This window comes from Leptosomus discolor, chromosome 8 (assembly GCF_034619465.1).
Source record: "Leptosomus discolor isolate bLepDis1 chromosome 8, bLepDis1.hap2, whole genome shotgun sequence".
In the NCBI taxonomy this organism is placed as follows: domain Eukaryota; kingdom Metazoa; phylum Chordata; class Aves; order Leptosomiformes; family Leptosomidae; genus Leptosomus; species Leptosomus discolor.
Genome location: NC_141398.1, coordinates 5,419,706 through 5,447,575, shown reverse-complemented (window position 1 = coordinate 5,447,575; position 27,870 = coordinate 5,419,706). Strand labels below are relative to the sequence as shown.

Here is a 27,870-nt window from a genome sequence, read left to right as displayed (position 1 = left end):
ATCCGCTAAACATAAGTTTAATAAATGCTGATCACCTGCAGCCATGATCCTGGGCAGCAAGTAGTGCTGATACTAACCAGTTACCCTTGCAGGTCTCTTTAGCTGATACACAGCACTGGGTGAATATGTTTCAGTGAGTATATTTTTGCTCCGAAATGCAGTCTGGGTGTTGCTACATACATTCAATATGAATTCTCAAACAGTTTTTGTCCAGGCAAAAAAAAAAAAAAAAACAGAGCGAGGGTATTTGTGTGTAGGCATCTTTTTTTATTTGAGAAGTTAAAACCAGAAGGTTATATGCAGGTCATGAGAAACCAATTTCACTTCTATCTTGATTTAAACTTCTGTCTCCCATCTGAGGCAAATTACTCAGTCCCAGCCCCTCTTGCTGATGCTGTTCAACTGTGCTTACATAAATATACATCTACTGGAGTAAAGATTACAAATTTTGCATCCCTAGCGTTTGTCCCAGCCTGCTAGGGGATAGCTTTTCCTCAGTACCTGCTGTGGCTTTTCCATTTTTCATGGAACAATTCACAGGAATTTTGGGCATAACTATGACTTTTCCAGCCTCTGGTTAGGACGGTCAGGCTGAAGGAAGGGCACTTAGATTCCAGTCCTTATTTCAGCAAATGCTTGTTTGAGCAAAGTGGAAAGGTGTTGGCCAGAGAAAGTGACAGCACCACTAAAGCACACTGGCTAGAACACACTTTGGGAAGCCAAAGAAGGAGGAATTAATTCCCTTAGGTGGGGAACCGCTCTCACATGAGCAAGCCTACCTGAGTTACTTATTCAAAGCAGCAGCTCTGCTAAACCTTAATCTTTGCTCCTTTTCTCACAAAGGCACAATTGTGAGACTTTCAATTTGAAATAAATAAGTAATTCAATTTGATGAGAAATACAACTTCTGTGCTTTCACTTTAATGAGAAAAGAAACAAATATTTCATTTTAGTTTAATCGGATCATAGCATTCACGTATTTATTGGTACGTCTGCCACAGTAAAAAACTCACATTTGTCCCCATGCCTATGGTGAATTGAATCCTAAGTTTTTGGATAACCAGGCTGTTAAATTAGACCACACAAAAAGAAATAGGAATGATCTAGGAATTAAATGATTTTGGGGGAGGTCTCAGATTATGAAACAAAACTTCTGAAAAACACCTGAGAGAGGATTTTCTGCCTTATATTTGCTTCCACATAATCAATGGAAATTTTAGTAAGGGCAGAGTCAAGTCAGTCAGTTCAGGGCTCCTTAAAAATCTCATATCTCCTTGCACACTACAGCCTGGCTAGCAAAAGTAGTTCAAGTTCATAAGCATTTTTTCATGTAATTCAAACTAAGTTTAAAAAATAATTCAGAAATAAAAGAGGTTTCTGACTAAATAAGGAGCCTTTGCTATATATGAAGGAATAAAGATGCTTTATGTATGTCATGTATATGCCTGTGATGTATTTTTAATGAATAATTTTCTTTCTTCTCTTTCCAAGGCCAGATCTTAAAATAAATGTTTTGGTCCCTCCATTCATTTAAAAAAACAGCTCCACATCGTCTTTCAGCAAATGCACAATCCCCTAAACTTTCATTCACACTTTTGTTCTTGCATTTGATTTCACCCAAGACACAGAATGTATCCACCCATGGTGCAGATACTGAACAAGCTTTCCCTCTACACAAATAGCGCGAACTACTAGATACCTGTTTCTCTGTGAGGATGACACGGCCAAGGAGCTGATCTTCTAGCCCTTTCATGGTAACAGTAAAGTCAATCACTGTTGTTCTTGCACTAATTTCTGGAGTATAGGCAGGATTAGCCAATTTTGTTGTCATATAAAGGGTAAACCCCTTCATCAGATCTACCTCCTTGTCACCCACTTTCACCTGAAAATAAAACATTTTACTCAATTTTCAAAAGCTGAATTCAGAAAAAAAACCCAGTTCTTTTATCCAATGAAAAACAGATGAACTCTTTTTTTTTTTTTACATTTTCATTTATACTTTTTAAACTTTCTGTTTAAAGGGTAAAAAACCCCCAACCCCATGAGGTCACTGCTCATCTTCAAGCGTTGCAAAGGTGTCACTACAGGTAGCCAGCAACCGTCCTACTGGTTTTTACTTTTATGTTCACAGCTTATCTTACTTTGTGTGCTGAACCAGATTTTATGAAATTTTTTTCCAAGATGTTATCAAGAGCAGGATCAAGTTCCTCTCCAACATCTTCTATTAACAAAGGTCGGCCAAGGGACAGGCAATCTTCTATATGACTTCTGAAGAACTTGTGGTTCATGGCTGTAACCTAGGAAGATTGGTTCACAATATCACATGCATTTGCCAGCACACCGAAAACAGTATAAAATCTATTGCAGCTTTCAAAAATTATACTAATCCTGGGATATTTACACAAATTATTACATTTTAGGGACCAACACTCATCTCTGCTGAAATGAAAGGAAATTTTGCTTTAAGTTTAACAGAAAAACGGATCACACGATGTTTTTCTTTATTGTAATCTATTTATTTACTTATCTACATATCTATCAAATCACTGTACTATCTTAATACCTTTTAAATATTAATGGCTTTATGCTCAGAACACTAACGTGAAGCAGAGAAATATTTACAGGGTTCAGACAAGGAATCAGTGTTACACAGGGGGCCTGGTCTCACATCAGAGGTTGAATTTCCAATTCAGTTCCCATTTCACAACATAAAGTCTTAAAATTGCTAAAAAGCACATAGACTCCTTTTCACTTATTTAAGTTTAATACATGTAACATAAGCCTTTGAGATTATAATTGAATAGCCTTTGCAGGCATCTGTAAAACCATGGTTTTGGGGTGTTTTTTTTTTTTTACCAGAAAAAAAAAACTAGGATAGACATGTTTTTAAAATAAATCCTTGTCTTGCAGGCAGTGCTCTTTGAAAAAGGTATAATTAAAATATCTAGAGGCACATTACACAGTCTTAAAACAGTATATTATTTAAAAATTCATACTATGTTCCACCACTCCGCACTTTTAACTTTGTTATAATGTAGGCATATGTGTATCCACCAAAACAGCATGCTGCCTACATTTTTACTCCAAATGAAACTGAGGGTCTTAGCGACCAGCAATAGGACCCTAACAAGACCACTGCAAATTACAGTATCCCAGACGGAAAGGCGTATTCTAAACACTTGGGTATTGACATAACTCTTCCTCCTGGACTTACAGAAGGAGAAGTCAACTTCTTCTAACACAGCTGACACCTGAGCCAGGATGCCTAAAAGCCCATAACTGACTGAATTTTCATAAGGAAAGTTTCCTCTGCGTTTAAAGGCTGCATCTGTGTGTTTTCAAAGCCATGTTAAGTTTTGAGAGTACTCAGCAGCTCAGTAGTTAAGCCTCATCAGGCTTCACAAATTTCACAGGCTGGATATTCTCACACAAGGTAAGCCTGGTAGACATTTTGCTCTGGCTCATCAGTCAAACGACATCATCACTTATAGTCTATAAATAGTGGGGAAAGTGGAAACAGTATTTTAATCTGCATAGATTCATAGAATGGTTTGGGTTGGAAAGGACCTTAAAGACCACCCAGTTCCAAGCCTCTGCCATGGGCAGGGACACCTCCCACCAGTCCAGGTTGCTCCCAGCCCCATCCAGCCTGGCCTTGAGCACTGCCAGGGAGGGGACAGCCACAGCTCCTCTGGGCAGCCTGTGCCAGGGCCTCACCGCCCTCACAGGGAAGAATTTCTTCTTAATATCTCATCCAAATCTCCTCTCTTCCAGTTTGAAACCATCACCCCTCATCCCATCACTGCCCTCCCTGATCCAGAGTCCCTCCCCACCTCTCCTGCAGCCCCCTGTCAGCACTGAAGGCCGCTGTAAGGTCTCCCCGGAGCCTTCTCTTCTCCAGGCTGAACACCCCCAACTCTCTCAGCCTGCCCTCACAGGGGAGCTGCTCCAGCCCCTGAGCATCTTTATGGCCTCCTCTGGAGCCGCTTGAGCATCACCTCCCAGTCCCTGCTTTGGTGTGTGATGTAAGATCCTTACACAACCACTGGACCAGAGAATGGAAGCTGTGTGTTTGCAGTCCCCTTCTGCAGGCTGGGCACACAGCAAGAGCAGCCACCTGGAGGGCGGGCAATACAGCCTCAGTGTCACTTATCAGTGTCACTTAAGGGAGGGAACTGAAGTTGCAGAGTTGCAGCTTGGAGGACACTTTAAAATTATTGGGGAAAAGGCTACAGCAGGGCAGAAAGAGTCAGTGTAGGTCCCTAACTGAAGGAGATTCACTGTTGCCACTCCTGAGCTCAGTTGGCAGCTCTCTGAAATCCTGAGCAGGAGATGCAAGTGTCAAGGAGGGTTGAATATGAGATGTAGCCTTCTCTCTATTGTTTCCTGTTGGTTACTCACACTAGTGCTTCTTGATCCAATTTTGGGGGGCCAAAGTAAGATCTGATGTAATTTAGAGGAAGCCACGTTATCAGTAGATTTCACACAGTCACAAAATGCCTAAATTCTGTGAATACAATTCATACATTTTAGGAGAGTTTTTAATCATATTTTTAATAAAGGCATCCATTTTTTCCAAGACCTTTGAATGTTGTACATTATTTTTCTCTTTCTTCTCAGTCAATACTTCCCCTTTCTTGCTGTGTTTCTAAACAATTTTTTGAGCATGTTTAACTTACCAGAAACTGGATTTGGTGTGGGATTGAATGTTGGGCCTTTCTTTACAGTGCTAGGAAATACAGATCTAGGTCAAGCTCCATAATGTTAAGGATTTAGGTAGTGACATCAGCATGATGGCATGAGCTCTCTGGATGTCACCATCCTTACCTTCATTCTCAGTTTCTTTTTCTTATCCATCATTCTCATTTTGAGTGAAGATAGAGTATACCATGGTATTCATGTGACGATAATCTACAGTTGTAGGATAGACTTGATTTATTAACTAACTATTTAGCATTGTATTGGGTTTGCATGGCAAGGTTTTGGCAGCAGGGGAAGCTACAGGGGTGGGTTCTGTGAGAAGCTGCTAGAAGTTTCCCCCATGTCCGATAGAGCCAATGCCAACTAGCTCCAAGATGGACTTGCTGCTGGCCAAGGCCAAATCCATCAGTGAGGGTGGTAGCACCTCTGTAATAAGATATTTAAGAAGGGGAAAAAAGTTACTGCGCAGGAACAATTGCAGCCAGAGAGAGGAGCGAGGATGTCTGAGAGAAACACCTCTGCAGACACCCATGTCAGTGAGGAAGGAGGGAGAGGAGGTGCTCCAGGTGCCGGAGCAGAGATTCCCCTGCAGACTGTGGGGAAGACCACGGTGAGGCAGGCTGTCCCCCTGCAGCCCATGGAGGTCAACAGTGGAGCAGATCTTCATCCTATTCCCCAAGTCGAGTCTGTTTTGCCCATGATGGCAATTGCCGAGTGATCTCTCCCTGTCCTTATCTTGATCCACGAGCATTTTGTTATATTTTCTCTTCCCTGTCCAGCTGAGGAGGGGAGTGATAGAGTGGATTTGGTGGGCACCTGGCATCGAGCCAGGGTCAGCCCACTGCAGGTATCATGCTTGATCTGGGCTGAAAATATATCACATGTTTAGGTCTTTATAATAACCCATCTTATCCTTACTGGTGTAGCAAAGCATAGAGGGCAGGGTGATTAGAAGCGGAAAAAAAAGGAAGTTTTAAATTTAATAGAAGACCCAGATCCCAAACAGGATGCACTGCTAGAGAGAAAGTGAGAAGGGTGGATAAATCAAGCAATAAATTTTTCTATCAAATGTGTTTAATCATCAAGATGCAGCCTAAATTTGGGCTTTGTGTTTGATACGCCTCAGAGATCAGTAGATCTCCATTCTAACTCAGGCTACCATTCTTCCAATTCCTTCCTTTTCCTTTTCCCTATTCTCCTCTTAAAATGCTTGCCCTTAAATGTTATTGCCAAGCAGCACCAAATGCCTGATCCTGTCTGGTCTTAATTTTGCAAGTCATTTACTTCCCTCTATGTTTTTCTTTATCCATGACAAGTAATTTAAAGATTCATCATAAAAATACATATGGCATAACATGTAATTCCAATTTGCTCTTGAAACTGTCCTTCTGGGAGATGACAAAGCAGTACAAGCTATTTCACCCTGACACAGATAGGTCCCAGATTTTGCGTCAGTCTTGTTTTAATTTCTGCCTAACTGTATACCACAAACATCAGATTTAAATTACACATGGCCGAAGTATGATGACAGAAAAAAAAGTTTGCATCGCTAACTATGATGTGAAATGAGACACATACAAAAAATATTAAATAAACTATTTACCTGCAGTCCATTATTCTTTTCCTTATTTTTAATCCAGATCTTTCCTTGACCTTGTGGATCAATCAGCAAAGGATATCTAGATGCTTTTGTGACAATGATGCCGTTCTGAATTGAAAGGTCATCATTCGGAAGACCCTGGAGGTTCCATTCACCCACCGTAGCATTGTCAACAAGCATACCAGTAAGGTTCAGGTCCTAATAGAAAATATGTAATTCCAAAATCAGTACCAGTTAGAGGAGTTATACTAAAGTGTTTGATGGAAGGTTTTTCATCTTATTCCGATCATAATGCATGATAGAATTTATTCCATAGTTACTGTTTATTGCTTCCCATCTTTAAAGTTCAGTGAAGTTGGGCAATAATGAAAGTGAATTCTATTGAGGCTTTGATGTCCATCAAAGGGTGTCAGAGAAACTCTGAAGCTAGTTCAATAACAAGCCGGTTCTGGTATTAGCAAACTCCGTACTTGCTGGCTCAAGAGGAAGGGTCGTCTTGGTCACAAGAGCTTCCTCCTGCTGTAAACTTGTAAAGTGCCCTCCAAGCATGTCTATGAATACAAGATAGCTTGTGGGAGACTCAGAAGAAACAGGAGATGTGCTATAGATCAATAACGATGAACTATCATGAAAGGTTATAATTGCTATGGTCAGAACTCTTTCCAGCTCCTATTTTCTCCTAAAGTTTGATTTGCACATGTTGACTGACCTGCTTTATTTTATTCACTGTGAACAGTAACCGGCCTCTCAAGAATGTGTATGTGAAGAAAGCAGTGCTTAAAATCACAAACCAAGCTCTCCAAATTAGAAAAGTAGCTTAATAATGATGTGAGTTTAAAAAGAATAAAATTGAAGGGATTTTTTTAATTTGCTCCTAACATTTTTCACTCAAGAATTCCTACTTGTAAGCTTTCTCTACAAACAACATGTTTAAAAAGAAAGAAAAAGCCTGTGACTTCTGTAAAAGTCACATAATTCAGCATCTGAAGCCTCAAGCAAAATTTCAAATACTTTGAAATTTGTGATACAATCATGAGAGTTAGTGATACCCGTGGCTGCAAGATTCAAAAGCTTTTTTATCCCTTTGATATTTTACTACTCTTATTACTGAGGAATCTGAATCAAGCAACACAAACCATTCTCAGAAGACAGAGAAACTAAGAATCCAATTTCCATTTGTGAAAAGGACAGTAATGCACTTACTAGCCAAAATTTTCAGCCACTGGAACCTGAAACCACATTTAGCTCCTGAAGCAGATGAGCAGGGTCTAAACAGATTCAAATTTTTTCTTACAGCAGCAGGAAGCATCAGTCACTCTGCAACTCTGAAACTTAGCTAATTTAAGTGCCTAACTAAATAGATAGATAGCTAATTTTAAGGAGCTCTCTTTAAATTGTTATGCCTAAATGACTCATACACCCACAGCCAGTTAGTCTGTGACAAAGTAAGGCAGATGTCAAGCCTTTTGCTTGAACTGCGAAGCTGCTTTCTTTCCTGTGGTGTGAAGTATCAAGAGAAGCCCATATGCTGCCTTTTTTATGTACTTAATTCACTGGAAAAAATTAAAACGCTCTTCCATACACTATCATTGAAATCACAATCCTGTCTTTAACAGCAACTATCTAAACAGAATGGTAATTATGGTTTGAAACTTGTTAATTATGGCATTCTGTGTCTAACCTGTCAATATGACAAAACCAAAAAAAAATAGCAACACAGAAATAATCTAAAAGTATTCCTCAAATTTTGAAAGATGCAGCTGAGTAGTAATGTGGTCAGAAAATCCTCATAGAAGCAGAATTTTTGTTCTTTATGTCTTGCATTCTAAGGACATTATACATCCAAGTTCTTATCCTTAACTGGCAAGAATCTTGACAGATATTCCCCAAGGTAAGTAGCTTTTAAGAACATTTTATACACTGAATTTGACAAAGAGCCTCCCTGGGATGAATCTATGTAGGATAACTCCCACACCACACTGGTAAAGAATCTTGTCTGAGACTGCACTGCTACTGGTACTTTATTAATAAATCCATCTTGGCCTTACATATTACTTGTCATCGGGAGTTTTCAAAGAGCTTTGCTGGGCAAGTCAGAATCATTCATCTTGGTAAGTCATAGCATAAATTGGGCTGGGCTGTGAGGTTCACTGTCAGGTCAAGGTTAATCACTGTTATGAGAAGTATTATGAACCAACTAATGCAAAAAAAAAAAAAAAAAAGGAAGATTTACAAGTAACTTCTATGAGACGAACGGCATGACAAATGTCTCATGGCAAAGAAGTCTCCCTAAGACAGGTTTTAAGCATCAAATCCCCCGAGAACCTGAAAAGAAGATGCAGCAGGGATACTAACCCACCTTCAACTGTTTCACAGCCGTACAGCCACAGCTGTACACAGGTTGCTCACTTGCTCCCAGCACTTTCCAGCAGCACCTGCTCTGTCAAAAGCTTTGACAGCAGAGGACAGGAGCCATTTGGGCTTTATGTCTCCTCTCCCGTACTGAGAGTGAGAGAGACTCCCTGAACTATTTCTCCAACCTTTACTGCTGGAGAAAATGCAGGTATTCACGAAACCAAGTGGAAGGCAACATCAACAGATTGCTTAGAAAGCCAGTTTTGAGTATTACGGCCTAAATTCGGCCTTTAGCATTAATATGCCTTCTAGGTTCAAGGAAGAATATTAGACAGACCTCCTAAAAGTCATGGAATAGGGACAAGGCTGCTGCTGGCCATGAGCAAAGCCTATGCACCAGAGCAGCTGCCAGGTCCGGCACTCCTGAGGCAGACAGGGGCAAAAGGAAAGAACGAGACTGCTGTAAAGGAACCTGCCCTGCATCATAGCCCCAGCATGCAGGTTGCTCACTTGAATAAAGGTAGTCTATGATGTGGCAGAGAACTGAAGCTGCATGATGGGACTCTAGCTCCGTGGCATTTTAGGCCACCTCTGCCCACCTGGACCTAAGTCAATTGAGGAGAAGCGGTAACGTCAGACTCGCTGAGAACAGCCCCACTGGTGGCAGACGGACAGGGATTTAAGAGCTTAGACTGGAGCAAGCTGAAGTGGTGTAAACCAAGCTTTACAAAATCCAGGTTTTGTTTAACTTAATCATATCAACAAGACACTTCAAACAAAATCAATTAAATGGTGCGGGTACTCAGCAGATGGTATGACAGGAGAGTATTTCCACCCAACCCACATGCCCCAGACCAATCTCCCCACCATCCTATGGGCCTAACTGGAGAGCAGCTGCTTCAAAGACTGCCTGGAAAACTATAGGGGCACAGCAATACCAGATGGGGGGTGGTATTCTCTAATACATATTCAGAAGTTTTTTCTTGTAAGAGGATAATTTAAATTGTTGAGGGAGACCATTACAACTGGTGTTTTCTTCAATATAAATTTTCCACTTTCCACAAGATGTGGCTGATATGCTTGACTTTATGACTGAAATTATGGACACAACACCGTATTTGCAAAAACCCATCAACTATGTGGGAAAACTTAGACTACCTGATGGAACCTCTCATGATAAGGTAAATCTATTCTAAGATGGTAAATTTTACTTCATTTCCTATATTATGCAATTTCCTCCCAGGGCAGCTGACCTCAGACAGCATCTCTCTCTCAGATTTGCCAGAGCGATGGCCTATATACCAATCTTGCAACGCATGACAGTATAAAGAGGATATTAAAACATATTGTTTTAGAAGCTCAGTTGTCAACTCTTCAGATTTTTTATTTATTAAAAATTTGATGGAATGTGACAGCCTGTATATAATCTTCCAATTATGTACTTTTCTGGAATGGAATGTTCTGCATAGCATTTTTCTGCAAGGCAAAGGGTAAGGTCAGGACAGAGCATGAACACTTACATTGCTGTATGGAATCTTGCTGTTGTCCATCTCTTTCTTCCACAATTGGAGCAGCAAATTCCTGTACTCTTGATTGAAAGGTCCGGAGTAAGAGAGAAATCCAGTAGCCAGAAGAACATTCCCCACTAAATTAATAATTTGATTTTGAAAGTTTTTGCTGCTTGCTGTCCAACGAAGCTGTACGTAAAATATTATAAAGAAGTTAGATTAAGCAGCCAAAAAACTAACATGAAGATACAACTTACCTTTTTCTGGTAAATAATTTTCTTTGAACCAGGAGTATTTTTGGCTTTAAATCATTCTTTTCAGAAGTAAAAGCTTGCTTGGAAGAGAGGGCAACCACCTGAGCAAGTGGAGAAAAAGCATATTTGCCAGCAAGCTGGCCAAACTGGTAAGAAGTGCTTTGAAGGAGGAACGAAGTGGGAGGAAGAGTATAACCAACAATCATGTGAAGTGGAGGACTGGGTTGGTAAATGAAATGTGTGGGGTGATATAAACTGTAGGGACCTTGTAATCAATAAAATAGGGCTGATGGAGGACCACCCCAAGCCTATCCACATAAACAAAGAAGTGCCTACCAGTCAGAATGATGGGGAGAGCTTTCCTAGTGTTTCTGGGACATCAGCACAGCTGGGCACCTCTCTGAAGTGCTGGTACACTAACGTGCACAGCACGGCGAACAAACGAGGAATTAGAGGTCTGCAGGCGGCTGCAGAGTCATGATGTCATGGGGATGATGGGGACATGGTGGGAAGGCTTCCACAACCAGAGTGCTGCAAACAGGTGTATAGAGGCTTGTTAGGAAGGACAGGCTGGGAAGGTGAGAAGAGGAGTTTTCATTCGTGTGAGAGAGCAGCTGGGATGCATGGAGCTCTGCATCTGAGACTCTGGGATGGACAACGAGCCAGTTGAGAGCTTACTGGTTAGGATTAGAGGGCAGACCAACATGGGTGACGAGGGGTGTGTGTGTTACAGACAATGTGATTAGAAAGAAGTAGATGAGGTCTTTTTCAGACAATAGGAAGAAACCTCACATTCACAGGCCCTGGTCTACACAGGGGACTTTAACCACTCAGATACCTTCTGAAGTGACAACACAGCAAGACACAAGCAATTCAGGAAGTTTTAAGGACTGCACTGACAAAAAATTCTTAATGCAGGTAACTGAAGAGCTAATGAGGGAAGGTGGTTTGCTGAACCTCAGACTTGTGAGCAAGAAAGAACTGGTCAGGGATGTAAAGGCTGGGAGCAGCCTCAGCTAAGAGAATTGACATTGTTTACCCTTGAAAACCGACAGTACAGGGGGAATTTTATTGATGTGTACAAATAGCTGATGGGAGGGTGTAAAGAAGATGGTGCCAGACTCCTCTTAGGTACTCAGTGAAAGGATAAGGGGCAATGGGCACAAACTGAAATACGAGAAATTCCAATTAAACACATAGAAAAACTTTTTTACAGCGAGAGCGGCCAAGGACTGGAATAGGTTGCCAAGAGAGGTTGGGGAGTCCCCACCTTTGGAGATATTCAAAACTCAATTGGACAATGCCCTGAGCAACCTGCTCTGTTTGATCTTGCTTTGAGCAGAGGGGCTTTGGGCTAGATGATCTTCAGAGGTCCCCTTCGATCTCAACTATTCTATGATTCTGCAATTTTCTGAATATTATTATTGAGCTTTTCTTATTCCTTTCTCTTGAGATTTCTATTCCCTCCCAATCACTCTGCATGCAATCTTGGCCAAGGCCTACATGATAGAAATTTAGAAAATACATATTTAACCCAGTGTCAGTTTTGCCCAAGGCTCCAAGTGCCACATGTAGTCTTTTAATTTTTTGTCAGAATTTTCAAATGTAGAATGGAGTAACAGCTCTTACAAGACCTCATAGCACAAGGCTTCAGAAAACCCACTGCACCTTCCTATTTTGGTGTTGCTCTTACATTTAGAAATTCACTGAAAAATATGATAAAGCATCTAACATTTTTGATATATTTTGAAGTACAGCTATGCAAACAAATGCTGAAGTTCGGCCTCACAGGATGCAATGGTTGAAGTCAAAGCTCTCATAAATTTTGACTCTGTGCAAAACCAACCAAGGAATTATCAAAGCAAATAATCAGACGAGAAAAAAGAGTATCCTGTTTCCTCTGGAAACCTTCAGGCTGAAGCCAGAAAAATCTGCATAGGAAAGGTAAATTTCAAGCTCAGTGCAGAGGATAACGATTAGTCTATAATTCTGTAAAAGGCTCCAGAACTTCAAATATAATTCAGGAAATTAGTCAAGCTTCAAATTCCTATTCTTGTATACTTGGTGAGAAAAAGAGAATAATCCTTCTTATAAATATTTTAGGGCAATTATTTAGGTTAAGCCTAATTCCTCTTCTTACTAAAGCTAAGAAGAATTTGGCTCCTTGGCTTTAAATCTGAACTTTATCCTAATACGAGCCATATGATACGACATAAATCTTCCTATAGAAGAATTAAGTTAACACAACAAATTGTTTTACTTTGTTAGACATAGTAAGTTCAAGCAAAAACCATACATATAACTAAAATAAAGTGTCATACGATATCGACATGTCACCATGCCTTGAATTTCTTGAGCGCTACTAATGAACATTATAGAGTATTGTCAAAACTGAGCACCTACTGAGCTGGAAACCTACTCATGTGCTAGTACCTTTTCTCCACCTAATCCTTCAATCAGAGCTGTGGCATTGTTCATCTTCCTTCTGCACGACTCAGCATCATCAAGCAAGGCCTGCTTCTCTTTCATAGCAGCGTCATACATGGCTTGTACTCGATCCAGTTCCATTTGCTTCTCATCCAGCTGAATTTGTGCATTATTCAGTTCCATTTGGGCAGCTGCAAGTCTTCCCTCTTGCAAGGCTAAATTTGCCTACAAGCGTTCAAAAGCAGAGAGTAGTTAATATCTGTTGTTTGGCAAGAGCAAATGACATTCATTTAATGGCACATATTGACTGTATTTGGTACTTTTTAAAAATAATACATGTTTAAGATGACAGCAGGTTTTTTCCCTTTTCACTTTTCAACCTAAAACTGGAACATAAGCATAACATTGAAGTTATACAATGAAATCTTAAAATGTTTTAATAATATTTTCAGAATGATCTATTGATCACAATACACTTAAAATAGCTGTATACCAGATATATGAGGCAACCCATACAATGTTTGGTTTTCTGTAATATATTCTCAGCCCAAAAGAAAATCAAGAATGTCCTCATGGATTATAAAATAGTAATAATGATATCAGAAACTACTCTTCTCCCCTCTTTCTCCATCAATTATTTCTACAATAAAAATACAACAAATGCATTTTTTACTCCTCTAGAAACTAAAACTCTAGAGACTTTTCTCACATCTCTATAGAAATGTGAATGATGAGTTGCCAATCATTTAAATGTGGCCTCCTGACTTGTATATTCCTAACAGGAGGGGGAAAAAAAGTATTCTGTGAATCAGAGTGTGTTTCCAAATATATGTTTGCAAAGGATTACAGATCGACAAAGTTCTTATGAAATTCACACTTACAGATAAAGGTTGCTTCCATTTACTCTGAATATTTAAAACACTTGTTTAAATATCATGTGTCTTATTTCTATTTTTTTTCTGCTATAAGAGTTATGAAGATGGAAACCAAGAATCTGTATAAACCATTTTATTACAAATATGAAATTTGACACTCACATTACACCACACCAGAAGAGGAACAGTACAAGGAATCTCTGAGATGACTCTTAGTAAACAGTATAAACATGGATTGGGTTTTCACATTAGATCTTGGCTAAAAACATAGATTTAATATTTATCAAAATATGCTAAAATCAGCAAATCCTTCTTGCTTTGCATAGGGGAAAAAAAAAAAGAGAGAGAGGAGACAAGATCATATTTTGAGATCTAGGCATGATAAAAAAGGCAGCATGAAGCCTGGTGCATCTCAAAAGACAGGTCTGAGCAGGGAATTAGAGAAGCATCTATGTACTAATCAACAAAGCAGTACTGCTTTATGAGTTGCACATATAGAGAACAGCACTGTTAGTGAAATAATCGTTTACTGTAGCCAGTGTATCTGTTGACAGACCTTAGAGATAAACAACTATTTTATAATGGAGATAACCCAGCAAAACGGCTGCTCATAAAATTTCCACCATGTAAGGATGCTGAAATATTTTTACTCCACTGTTTATCCAAGAGCACATTAAAGAGAATCTCCTAAAGATAAACACTGTTAAATCAGTGAGTCTTGTTAAGACCCAACTAAGCAGATTTCAGAACCACCGCTGTGAATCTTGGACTATCAGGAAAAGTTTAAACAGCAAAGGAGTTTTGAGTAGGTGAAGTAGGGTTACCGTGCCCTGCACCAGCGGAGAGGTGCGGGACGTGAGGTAAGAGAGAGACAGTGCAGGCCTCTTTCTGGATCTTAAGAAAGGCCTGACAACAAATGACTTAATAAGATGACTGCTTTTAAAAGATCCATAATAATAAGAGGAACATAGGTAGTGAGTAAATCTTACATCCCTTCAGATGCTGGGCACCCCTCATTCAGGCAGCATCAGACAGAGCCTGGATAGATTTTCCCGTGGCACGCTGTGCAGAGCAGATCCTATCCACAGAGAGAAATCTCTCTTTTTTGGTCATTCAAGCTATTAAAAACTCCTCTTTTTATTCTGTCTTATTAAAGCAGTTACCTTACTAAGCCATCTGTTGTCAGGCCTTTCTTACTGAGATCCAGAAATTGCCCTGCACCAGCCTCCTCTCTCCTATCTCACCCCTGCTCCCCCTTCCCCAATGTAGAGCATCCTCTTATCCTTAAACCCTGTGAGGGCTAAAAATGAGAGTAAAACAAAGTTATGACATATTGTTTCAGCCCCAGCTGACACAGGGAACAAGATCCTTGGAGAGCTGGGAAAAACAGCTGGAACAACAGAGCTTACACCTGGTTGTGTAGATTCATATTTCACCTTGACATTTATCACAGCAGGACGTGAACCTCAATGGAAAAGGATGGCCATGTGAATTCCCAATAAACACGAGCAATGCTGCCTTGTAAATATGAAAAACAGACCTCCATGCAGCAATAAACTACCTAGAAAGGCACAAAAGACAAGAAAACAGACTTCCCAGTTCTTAAAGCTTCTCAAAAGGCTACCAGCTTTTAAGATGTAGGGACAACGAAAAAATATTTCAGATAAGTACAAAGGAAAAATATATTGCATTCTAACATGAAAAAAAAAAACCCAAAATTATTTACACAAGACTTTACGGTACCTCTAGAGGATAACTTACAATAAGAAATTATTTTACAGACAATTTAACCACAGTTTTCGGCCAATTTTAGGGTAATCATAACAAAGTAGTAATACATTTTGGGACTAGTTTGATTTGTAGGCTGCTTAATCATACATGATGAATAATGGTTGGTTGCACAAGAATGACTGCTATCATACCAGGATGACCAACCTAAGGGATTCCCAAAGGCAGAAAGGCTACTTGCTTCAGATGACCCTATGAGATCATCACTATTTCTTCTCTCCCTGTCTTTCTTTCCAACTCCATTTTTCAAAATTACATGGCTATAAACACGGCTTTGGTGTTGACATCACTGGCAGGTGGGCTGGCAGCTTCCTGCGCAGACCTTTGCCATGAGAGCAGGAGGCAAGTTCTGCCACCAAGGAGAATCTTCTGCACAAGAAGGCTATTACAGTCGCAAGCAGCTTCACACAAAGATTTCCAGTCAATTACAGGCGGGAAGGAAATGTGTCTCCCAACCACAAAGAACCACTGTGGCCTTTCTAATTTTAGTGGCATTGCTAAGTGAACAAGCTTCACACCCTTCATTTCATCCCTCTGAGTCACGCAGTAAAGCAAGGATTCGCGATTTGTTCCAGCTGGATGCAGTGTGAAAGCCTGAATAAATGGATTTTATGTGAATGACTCATGAGGGTTTGAGACAGGAGACCCACACTCCTATCCGCGCTCCCGGAGAGGGGGGCTATGCTAGAACATGCCTAGGCTTGCATGACAGCAGCAGCTTCAGCCTTTTCTTGCCATTGGCATTGCGGGGAACCACACAGACAATCCTCTCAACATCTGCTCCAGCCATTGGCTCTACCTGCTCTCTGCGTCCGTCTGCACGGGGCAAGTACGGAGGCAGTACCTGTGCCAACAAGGGCCACCGACTAACTTGTTAAGCAGCTATTTTGCCTTCTTCTGAGATGTCCTCAGAGGACTTCGTAGCAGGTGGTGAGATGATCCCGCCCCTTTTACCCTTTCTGCATTCCACATAAAACCAGGACAAATAAACACGTAATTACAGTCCACAGCTATACTGGATATTAAATCAAACATGCCCAGGACCTTTCTCTGGCACTGAGATTAACTACCGTAAAACAGCTGACATTAAGCTCTCCCAGCCTCTAAAACACAACAGTTGCATGCAAACAGCCTTGTGGAAATGGCCCTTCGGCCAAGCTAGTTCCTGAAAGGAGATTGCTGAGAAAATGCTGCTTAGCCAAGACGAAATTCACACTAGGGATCAGTCTAAGAATGTAACAGTGCAGATGATCGCTTTCCAATGTCTAGAAAAATTTCCTAGTACTGTTTAATTTACTAGTATTGACGTAGCCATAAGTTTCTCATTGATTCATTGCAAACTCAGTTCTGCAAAGCACCACGTGTATCTGGCCCCGATCCAACAAGGCATTTAAATAAAAATGCCTTCTCCAATAAAAAGACCGTAAAAAAATTTAATGCTATCCCCGCTCTTGAACGGAATGCCCAGACCAACCCCAGATCACTCTCAAGAGCAGCTGCTGCTCAGTAAATTCAGGAAATGTTACTAGAAGTAAGAGAATCCGTAAGAAAAAGAGCGGCTGAAGCTATATAGTTCCTCACAGGCAAGGAAGACTTTGAGCTTTCCTATCATCTCTCTTGGTTCAGGAATTTTAGCTTTCCAAGTTCACTGTTCTTACAGTCCATCAAGCACTCACTACTGCTGGGCCAGGCCAGAGGGCTTCTTGCGCTCAGAGCCTCTGTGGATGTGCTGGTTAACCACCTTTGCCTTTTGCTTCAGTCCCGTACTGGGCACACGGTGTCTAACAACAACGGTTCATGGAAATGCAGTCTCAAGCTGCTCCTGTCTCAGATCACTGCAGGTTTTTCACACAGACACTCCACTGGTTTTGTATCAACTTTCGCAGATTCTCAATATCACGGTAAGTTTAGATTCATCGTTATTTAGGGAAACATTATAAGATAGGAAAACACATACACAGTCATTCCACTTCATCAGTCTAAAAACATATATACATATACATGCAAACAGATCTATGCAGAGTGATTAATAAAATCTCAGCCTCAGTTTCTTTGCTGTTCCTGACCATTCTTTGGGATCAAAACAAACTTTGTAAGGTGCAGACATCATGCCTCTTACCTGCTTTTCACAGCCTCTACCAGCTACTGAAACCATTTTTTCCATTCAGTTACATGTCCTGACTTCCATCTGTTTTGTTGGGTGATCTAATCCTCCCCTTCACCCCCCAGAGTATACGCTTTCCTTCCACAGTTATTGTGGGCCTTGAATTCAGACTTGAATGCTGTTTTCCTGCCCAGTGGGCATCACCTTGACAAGGACACACTTACTTAAAAGGACGATCATCAAATTTTGACACTCCTTGACTGCTACCTCTTCCTCAGGTGCAAGATTTCCTCTTATTGCCTGCTGTGTTTTTTAGTTCATCATGGAGACAAGTGAAAGCAGAAAAGGCAATAAAGTCTCATAACTAAAACTGAGTTTGACAGGCAGAATCCTCAATATCAAACAGAATTTATAAGCTGTAGACAAACTACCACTGATCATCATAACAGCCTAAGGAGAACTTAATTAAAATCACTGGAGATATCTCTAAGGGAAATTTTACCCCTATACACAGTAATTTAATTGGAGACTAACAGAATCACAGCAAAAGCCAGGGCTGCTTCATTCTGCTGTTTTATTCTTCAAGTGATGGGTAAATAGCAGATGGTGTTTCAGAATTATCAGGTTAATCCAGCAGGCTTGTTTAGTAGGTAACATGCCAGAGAGGAATGGCTCATGGTCGTGCAGAAGGTTTACAGGAAAGTGGCACACACCTGGTGACCACTGCACGATAAGCAACCAGACAGCGTTGTATCTGCAGGCGACGTTTGGTTATACTTTCTGGTTTCGGTTCTAACCAACGACCCTTAGGCTGCAGGCCACGTATCTAAAGAATGTGGCCATCCATTTCTAGGAAGGAGTTAATTTTTGCACACTAAGTTTACTAAAATATAAGTCACTATCAATCAGTTTTCACAAGTTGTCACATTTAAGACAAATGAGGCACTGAGTCTCAGTTAAGATGCAATTTAAAAATACATTGGATGGATTTTGCAGGTGTTGAAGGGGATTTATCTCCTAGAACAGCAGTTAGGATATAGCTGCTTGATTAATTCATTCAGTAAACCTGCTTTTATCACTGGATGATTTAGCCTGTGCTAGTACTTTACGCAGTTTAATTGTACATTTATTTTCAATTATTTTCTTAGCATCACTCCAGTGCTTTCTGCAATATCTCCTGCATACTTTAATCACTTCCTCCCTCTGTCATCTTCAGTTTTAAAATATTTGCGACTGTTGCTATACCTGACAATAGGCACCACTTTGCCAAGAAATGCATGTTCAGGGTTTTTTTATCAGCTACAGCGTGATAAGAATGTAAATACTTGAATACAAAGTTAAATCTATACATAATCTTGTCATATATATTCAAATAAAAGCTGCAAGAGCACTTTTGCAGCTTTCAGAGTTGCATAAAGCCACTATTTCCCCTAGGTCTTGCTCTCTTTTATGCCTCTTAACAGCCACATTTCAAATTCTGTTTTCATTAGTGAACAACCCATTATTTGAAAAGGGAATTACTACTTGCATATTACAGAAATATAGTCTTCTCTATCAGTTACTTGAATTAAAAACATCATGCTTTTAACAAATTTGAATCAGATCTGTCTAGATATACTGAATATGCCAAGAGTTTTGAATATACCATTGATACAGAAGCTTATACAATAGGAGACTGAACATAAATACAGTGGAAGCATAACCAATTGAATGTACTTCTTCAGGAAACAGCCATAAAATCCCCTGTAGAAGCGATGATTATAAACCACTATATAAATATTCAAAGGCCTTTTGTTTCAATACGCTCATAAATGAAACATTTCCAGGACAGTAGAGCTATCTGTAGGAATGCAGGCAATGGTAGTTGATCCCTTTCCAATGTAGCTCAATGTTACAACAGAATTCTATGCCAGGTGACTACTTACTTTATTATATATACACTCACATGTAGCAGTTTGACACTCCACAGTTTTCTGAGAGCTGAATTCCAGCTAAATTCATCAAAGAATACTTCTGTGCCAAGAATGGTTTCTCCTTTCCCAGCTTCTACCAAGACCACAATGAGTATGCTCCTTCCCAGGCCAGTAGGACTGAGGAGAAGTTTTCTTGGAACCATAGTGCCTGTCACCAAGCCCGAGAGCAGAGACGGTATCGGTATCTCTCATTTCCAGATAGCCAGGCTCTGTAAAGAACCTGTGTCCTAAGGCTCCCATTGAAAACTGTCTGAGTTCATACAAGTAACAACTGTACCACAGGATAGCTGTGTAAGGGGAAAAAGTTGCCAGGACATATTGAAGCTCTGTGTGCTTGACTTCACAACTGGATGTGAAGAAAAAAGAATCTCTTGTAACTCATGATCTTTTCTAGCCAAAATAATGCAACTTTTTTTCCACTCAACTGTAGTCACCTCTTAGAAAAATAAAATGAGTAAATGGAATACCTTAAGAGGAAGAACTTCTTTATTAATGCCATAGAAGTAAGCCATCGCTTGGGTCCATGAGCAAAGACCTGCTACATTTCCACACACTTTTTTAGCAGTCTCAAGATTGTAATCCTCCATATCCAAATAAGGCTCTAAAAGCTCCACAGTTTCTCCTGTAATTGAGTCCTAGTCAACAGAAAGGAGAAATTATTTTTTTTAAATGGATTTTAGAATAAAGTCTGCTTCACAGAAACATTTTTCTTTTTAAAAACATGATGCTACCACTTCTTACGGAAGAAATGAACAAAGTAACACTGTTGCCTTTCGCTCTTATAAAGGACAAATTAATTGTGAACTCCAGTGAAAATAGCTCCTACCTCCATCACAACAGATTGACTTGAGTTTGCATTTAATATCCCTATTTGACCCGTAAGATTTACAGACATTACTCGTAGTCATAGCTCCATAAAAACTTAAGCTGATCTAAGGTATTGCTGCTACAGCACTGTACCTTCTTTCCTCCCCCCCTCAACCAGATGTTCTTGCCCCATCTTCATCACCGATGCTCAGTGAGTTAGTTTGGAAGACAATATGACAGAAATCTCAGTCTGCAAACTAGTGATTAGTTTTCTTCTAGGTTAGTTCCCTGAGCAAGCTCACCATGGCATCAGCCAGGCACTGGTGTGAACAGAGCTAAGGGAGTCACACATGCAGCTTTAGGAAGGAAAAGGGTGAAACTGTAAGGCACTGACTCCACTTCACTGAAGCTAACCCTTTTCCTTAACCGTAAAAGTGATCTTTTTCAGCCGTTCACTTCATTATTCTAATCTCAGATTTTTTTTCCCCACTTCACAATCTGTTGAGAACATGAAAAGCCAGATCTTTGATGATGGTGGTTAATCTATAATTATGTCAGAAGAAAATGGAATTCATCTCCTTAAGCAATGTAGAGAGTAGAAGAGCTTATACAGGGTAACAATGGTTGCTTAACAATGGAGGCATTAAGAATCTTCCTTTTTTTGGCAATGTATTAATGCCTTTCTTTTAATGCATCAAAAAATCACCCTCCATTCATACTGTCAAGCAATATACCCTTTTCCTGCTTTTCTGCATAGCAGAAAGGACTGTCTTGTACTTGTCTGATCCCTAGCTGCTGTAATAACAAAGACATTAATTACATTATTCCTAAGATCAGACATGGTGATGTTTTCACCACGAGCATTTGCTGAAATATAAAATAGCGCTGGACAAACATTCTGACTTTTCATTCTCCTCCTCAAAATTATGAACTAGCAAGCTGGCAAAGGTGAAGCAAAGACCAATCAGCAGTGGCCTAAATCTCTGTTCAAGAGTTGGAAAAATGTCATGTTTTTTCCTTCTAAGTAATGAATTTTAAACCCAAAGAACTATTTCATCCACTAGTTTTCCTTGCCTAAAGTATTAGGAAAGAACAAAAATCTCAGAAGCAAGTAAGCAGCATAGTCTACTCAGAACTCCAGACATGATGAGCTTTCTTCTCACACATACCCAATCTTAGAAACAACAAATGAGGCAGGAGAGCATGTGGGATAGAATGGTGCTCTTCAGCACATTCATCAGCATCACTTCCTGCAAGAACTCGGTCCCACTGAGGTTGTTCTGACTCCTCTGAGTAAAGTTAAATGTGTTGCAAACTACCAGCAGGAACGCATACACTATTAATAAGTGCCCAAACTGAAAGCCTCATTAGAGAGAAGCTTGAGTAAGGAGTGCATAATTAGTCCCCATTATCTTTAAACTCATTTCCTCTTTCTGCTTAGTGAAGATAGAACTTGGATAAGTGACCAGATTGACAGCCCCAGGAAGAGACTGTCTACAGAGGCAGTGCAAGCTTCCACATGGTGCTTTGTCAATCTGGCTCACTGGGAGACGTGGCTCTTGGGGATAGTGAGAATCATAGTTTCAAGCCTTATCTGTACCACAAAAACACTCCAGTAGCTTAGAAAAGGCATCAGCAAAATGCACGGCTGAAGCAGATTAAAAAATCGGTGTACAAATGAAAGAGTATGTTCTGCAACGTTGCAGAAAACATAGGTTTTCCCAAAACATGCTTAGTTTTCTGGATTTTAAAGTTGGGCCGTGATTCTGCCATTCAATATTCCAGTCTAGCTCTTTTTCTGGTCTAGCTACATGTGACATCTTTGTTCTCTTCCCTGCAGAGAAAATTCTCTTGTCTCACAGTTCAGCGAGTCTTGCTATAAACAGGACAAGTTTCTGTCCCGACAGAAATAAAAACCTATGCTTGCTTTTATTTTTCTTACAGTTGAGACAAAGGTTCTCTGTTCATTCTGCATTTCACTACTTTTCTAGTGAAATAACCCCAAAAGTTCCCAAATATCTCCCAAATATTTCCTGACAGGATGCTCATTTTTCTTCTGTATTTCCTCCTAGCTCCCCGCCGAACAATTCCGGAGACGGAATTCTAGAGTGCCTTATATGCAAACAGGCCTGGTAGCACTGGAGATGGTGAGCCACCTGAAAAATCAACAGCGAGTCTTTTTAAGGCAAACTGCCACTGAGAAGCATGAACTGCCTGAATAAACATAACACTAAGCTTCTCAAGATTTGGGATGCTTGTGTCTGCCATGAAAACTGTGTGGCCCAGGAGAAAGATTACTGAAACAATGAACCATGAAAACAGAGAAGAATACAGTCTACAACTATAGGTACACAACAGCCTCATCTGTTTCAAACTACCTTTGAAGGCAGAAGACACTTTCCTGTGATCTCCAAAGATAGTTATAGCAGTAATTGTACCAGTATTAAACATCTTACCTTCTGGAAAGTAAGCAACATGCTAAGAAATCCCGAATTATTCATTAGCTTCAGAGCCTCAGTCCATGATGGCTTCACACATGGGCGTTCTTGATCGGGTGTTACCGAGTCTATTTTTCTTTGGAATAAAAGTAGCACACAATCCATAATTCGCATTATCAAGTGAGGAGGTTTACCTAGTTTGCGAACAGTTGCAATGTCAGAAGGCTTTATTGTCTGAAAAATTAAAAAAGAAAAGAATCCATTCATTTAAGCATTCACTGGATGGCAGAAAAAGATGCTTTTTGGGAGGACTGTGCGTGTAATGCAAGTGCTGCAGTTCTGCAGGTCGCTCAGAAGCAGTACTGCACAAGGTCCTTAAAGGCAGTACCGCTCAATGGCTGCTTCATTACCTGACAGTATTGCAGCTACTGTCCATCTTGCCTCTCCACTGTTTTCAGGTTTTTTTCTATAAGTGTTAACAAGTCTGTGCTAATCCTTTCAATATATATTTTTTTTTCAAGTCAGAAGCATAAGCCAAATGACAATCATTAACTACATGCCTGTTCAGAATATCTTTGATTCTGACCTGCAGGGCTGCCTCAGCTTCTTCCAGTGCAGGTCTTGCAGCTTCAAGCTTCTCTTCTGCTGCTGCTTTATCAATGGCAATGTCATCCACAATGGCCTGAGCCTTGTCTTTTACCTTTTGCACCTGCATTTTCACCTTTTCGGCAGCTTGGGCTTTCATAGTTACTTCCAACAAAACTTCATCAGCTTTTTTTGAAGCTACAGCCAAATCTTTCTCCTTCATCACCAACTCTTTGGAGAGCTGACTTACTGAAACCTCAGCTTCCATCAGTTTTGCAAGACCTGTGTTGAACAAATTCCATTTTAGCAACAGGAAGACCTATTGAGAGAGAAGCCTCAATGAAGCAATCTGGATACTTAAAGTAAGTCACAGAGATTCATACTTAGGAGCCACAGCGAGTGAATCCATTTGTTGAACACTAAAATTAAGTAGGGGTAATATCCATTTGCTATTTAATTTTTTTTTTTTTTTAAATGGCTAAGAGTCTTCAGAATCTGTCACTTGATCACTTGTTTATATTCTTATATATGAGAGGGATGTTAAATATTAAATACACACATTGAAAAGCATTAGTATTGTGAATGGCACTCTTCAGAATTATGTGTGCAATTTCAGAAATCCATGAGACTATAAAAAGCACTAGACTGTACTCTCTGTACAAAACAAAAAGGAAGGAACCTGGCATCCTGAGCAATGCAAGCAAAGAGACAAGGAGACTAGCCTCAGCTTCTAAATTCAACATTACATGAAGGTCCAGATGAGATGGGGTGTGCTGGCTTTGGGCTGGGGTAGAGTTGATTTTCTTCACAGTAGCTGGTCCGGGGCTGTGGTTTGGATTTGTGCTGGATACAGGGTTGATAATTCAGGGATGTTCTAGTCACTGCTGAGCTGTGCTGACACAGAGCCGAGGCCTTTTCTGCTCCTCACACCCCACCAGTGAGTGGATCTTGGGGTGCGCAAGGAGTTGGGAGGGGACACAGCCAGGACAGCTGACACCAACTGACCTAAGGGACATCCCAGGCTGTATGACGTCATGCTCAGCCTATAAATCTGGGGGAAGAAGAAGGGAGAGGGGGACGTTTGGAGTGATGGCATCTGCCTTCCCAAGTCACCGTTATATGTGATGGAGCCCTGCTGTCCTGAAGATGGCTGAACAGCTCCCTGTGATGGGAAGCGGTGAATGAATTCCTTGCTTTGCTTTGCTTGTGTGTGAGGCTTTTGCTTTGCCTATTAAACTGTCTTTATCTCAACCCACGAGTTTTCTCACTTTTCCAGTTCTCTCCCCCGTGCCGCTGGCAGTGGGTGAACAAGCGGCTGCATGGGGCTTAGTTGCCATCTGGGGTTAAACATTGACATGGGGGTAAAAGAAACTAAAGATTCTTGAGCAATACAATGCTCCAACATTTTTATCAAACTATGAGAAAATCACCTAGAAGACCTACAAGTATAGAAATCCTTACACATAAATGCATGCATCTAATTGTAAATGCATCATGTAAATTTTTCTAACCCTCAAAAAAAAGCACATGTTCCTTCCAGGCACCCAGCCACCCTCTACCTAAGGAGATACATGTACATAGCTCAGTTACACAACTGGCAACAGTGGGAGAACAGTTCAAGTTCACATTCACTCCTAAACGCCATTCAGTTTTGGAAACTGTTTGTTTACTGTGTATGACCTTGCGCAGCGCAGTATTCTGGAAATCTTACATTTGGCATATAAGTGTTTCTTTAAAAGATTCTTCAAAGTGACTGAATCTGAACATTTACTTACCTTCCCTCAGATTTACTTCTAGCATGCTTAAACGTGAAAACTAGGATCTCGGTAGTTCCTTGGCATGCATAGATGTCAAAGCAGGAGTTTCAGGTATTTTGACTGCTAACTAATACTATTTTCAAAACTCATCTGCAATCTGCAACATTTACAAAGTTCACTGAAACAAAACTCTGCATATTCTGTAATCACACACAGCACAGCTGAGAACATACGAGTCTGCTTCCAAACACAAGTGAGAACACAACTTAAATCTGTACTTCTACATTTTTTTTACTCAGACTGTTCTCACCTTTTTAAAAACAAACAAAATAACAAAAATCAAACAGATTTTACAATACCTGTTCTCATGCGTTCAGACAAACTTCCAACATTGGCAAACTTCTCTTTGTAAATAGCTTTGTAGCCTCCAATGAAGGACAGGTAAGATTTTGGAGTCACAAATGTTCGTCGTCTATATCGTTCGAAGTATTCAACACATTTTTCAGCTACAATATCTTGAAATGTTCCCATGGTGTTAACCACACTCTGTTTCACTTCATCTGTGCACTCAATATGGTAGGAAACTAAAAAATGCTGTGCAACTGCTACAAGAGCATCTTTAGGCCAGCGCTGAAACCAGTCCATGGTACAGCCCGAAATCAGACCTGGAAATTTGAGTGCACGAGTTCTAAATTTTTCCCCAACAGGAGAAAAACAAAGAACCACATGCAGGTTATTACGAACTCGAGCAAGAAAGTAATTATAAAGATTTTCACCCGTGGGAGTACGCCTTGGGTACTCCTTCTTCATTGCCGGTATCAGGTCTTGTGTGATCTCACCTATTTCATCTCGTGCAAAAAGATTTGAGACTTCGCCTGAAGCCAGAACATTGTTCATGTACTCAAGAAAAGATTCATCTCTGATTTCATTGTCTGTGAATATAAAGACAATGCCCTTTCCTTTTTGCCCAGCAGTGCGGTACAAGATTTTCAGATCATCCAAAAGGTTGTTGGTGGCATATGTTCTGGGACAGAGAAGGATTAAAGAAAGAAAGAACAAAAATTACAGACCATTTTAGGAAATACTTATCAGCTGGCTCAGCTTCCTTTAGGCAAGAAAAAATCTACATAAGAATTAATACCATATCTCCGATTTCATTTTTTAGGGTTTTTTTCTTAAACATTTTCCCCAAGAGAATGATCAGTACCATAAATGATGGGAAAGGAGGTGAAATCAACAGAATAACATGCTGGAAAAAAAGATGGTAAGAGCAATACTATGTCTAAGGTAATGATGATGCTGCTTTGCTTCCCTATAGTTTGTAGATGCAGATACTTTCTTAGAACTCTAGGTTAATGCAGCTGGATTATGTTGTGAAGTAGGTTCTGATACCTGTAATCATTATGTAAATACAGCTGGATTATCTTTCAAAAGATATTGAGAACAGATTAAAGGAAATTATTAAGAGACAAGAAAAAACAAAACTGAGGTTTTGTGTTATGTGGTTTAACTGAAATCAAGCCCCAGAAATGATGCTTGAAAATTGTCACTTGGGCTGATCAGCTCTGCTGCAAATGGAGACCATGACTGGTTCTTTCATTATGCCTCTTATAGATGGTGCACACAAGCAAGATTCAGATGAAGTCCACACAAATTCAACTACAGATTTCAGATTATGGAATATAAAATGATACAGTAAATTAAAGTTAATAAAATGGCAGATTTTGTCCATTATGTTCTTAGCCAATCAAAGCTGAAATTAGGAACCTCATTTCTTTGAAACCAGTTTCTTATTTCCTAGAGTGTCTTCAAAGTCATAAGTAATACTTGCAATACATACAGAATCACAGAAAGTTAGGGGTTGGAAGGAACCTCAAAAGATCATCTAGTCCAACCCCCCTGCCAGAGCATTCTCCAGTATTTGAAAACAACACTCTATTCTTACATTAAATACGTGATACAGAAAGACTCCCAGCTCTCTTCCAGCTCCATCCTACCACTGCTGTATAAACACCCTTAATGCAAGCACTGCAGAACTTGTAAAACAACCTAACTCCTCAGCTTGCATGTGTCAGCTACAGTTATGACAGTGATTTGTGGTATTCCAATAAGAACATAAGAACTTCTGTACTGAGTCACAACAGCAGTCAATCTAGCTCAATACTCTTAACATCAGCAATAGGAGATGCTACTCAGAGAGAAATCATGAGCCAGCATCCACTCTTCACTGCTCTTTTCTTTCTTCCCCCCTCCACATTCATAGCCATTGTATTAGGAATGTTAGAAGGCATGTCTATCTCATCCTCTTGGTATCTGTCGATGAACCTGCTGATACTGTCTTCCTCCACAGCCTCCTGTGGCGAGTTACAAAAGATGACTATCCACTTCATGAATATACACTTTCAGCTACCTGCTTTCAGCCCACCTCCAGTTAGCTTCAGAAACAAACCTCTCCTAAGTGACTGAAACATTTATTTGCCTTATTAATGCATGTTGAATCTTGTGAGTCTACGGAGTCTATTCTGTGACTACACCTTTTTCTTTCCCTCCTTTTTTTGTTCCCACTGTTCCTTCATTCTGCTTCTGGGACACAGGAAAAGGCTGTGATACGTCTGTCTTTCCCTTCCTTTCATCAGAGACCTCGTAACATTGTTCAAAGACCTGATATGTTTCTCTAAGGAAGATTTCTCAGTGTTGA

General features: G+C 40.2%; 1 protein-coding gene across 1 annotated transcript in view; it reads right to left on the bottom strand.

Moving 5' to 3' along the window:
• Positions 1 to 27,870, bottom strand: part of LOC104343039 (dynein axonemal heavy chain 5) — a 158,343-nt gene that overhangs the window by 45,691 nt on the left and 84,782 nt on the right. Inside the window, exons 56-64 of the mRNA XM_086468857.1 lie at positions 25,532 to 26,196; positions 23,417 to 23,697; positions 22,849 to 23,064; positions 20,053 to 20,220; positions 12,852 to 13,070; positions 10,177 to 10,353; positions 6,305 to 6,499; positions 2,142 to 2,297; positions 1,700 to 1,882 (exon numbers count right to left, since the gene is read on the bottom strand). Of these exons, the coding sequence (XP_086324983.1) occupies positions 1,700 to 1,882; positions 2,142 to 2,297; positions 6,305 to 6,499; positions 10,177 to 10,353; positions 12,852 to 13,070; positions 20,053 to 20,220; positions 22,849 to 23,064; positions 23,417 to 23,697; positions 25,532 to 26,196 (2,260 nt within the window). The remainder of the gene's footprint in view (positions 1 to 1,699; positions 1,883 to 2,141; positions 2,298 to 6,304; positions 6,500 to 10,176; positions 10,354 to 12,851; positions 13,071 to 20,052; positions 20,221 to 22,848; positions 23,065 to 23,416; positions 23,698 to 25,531; positions 26,197 to 27,870) is intronic.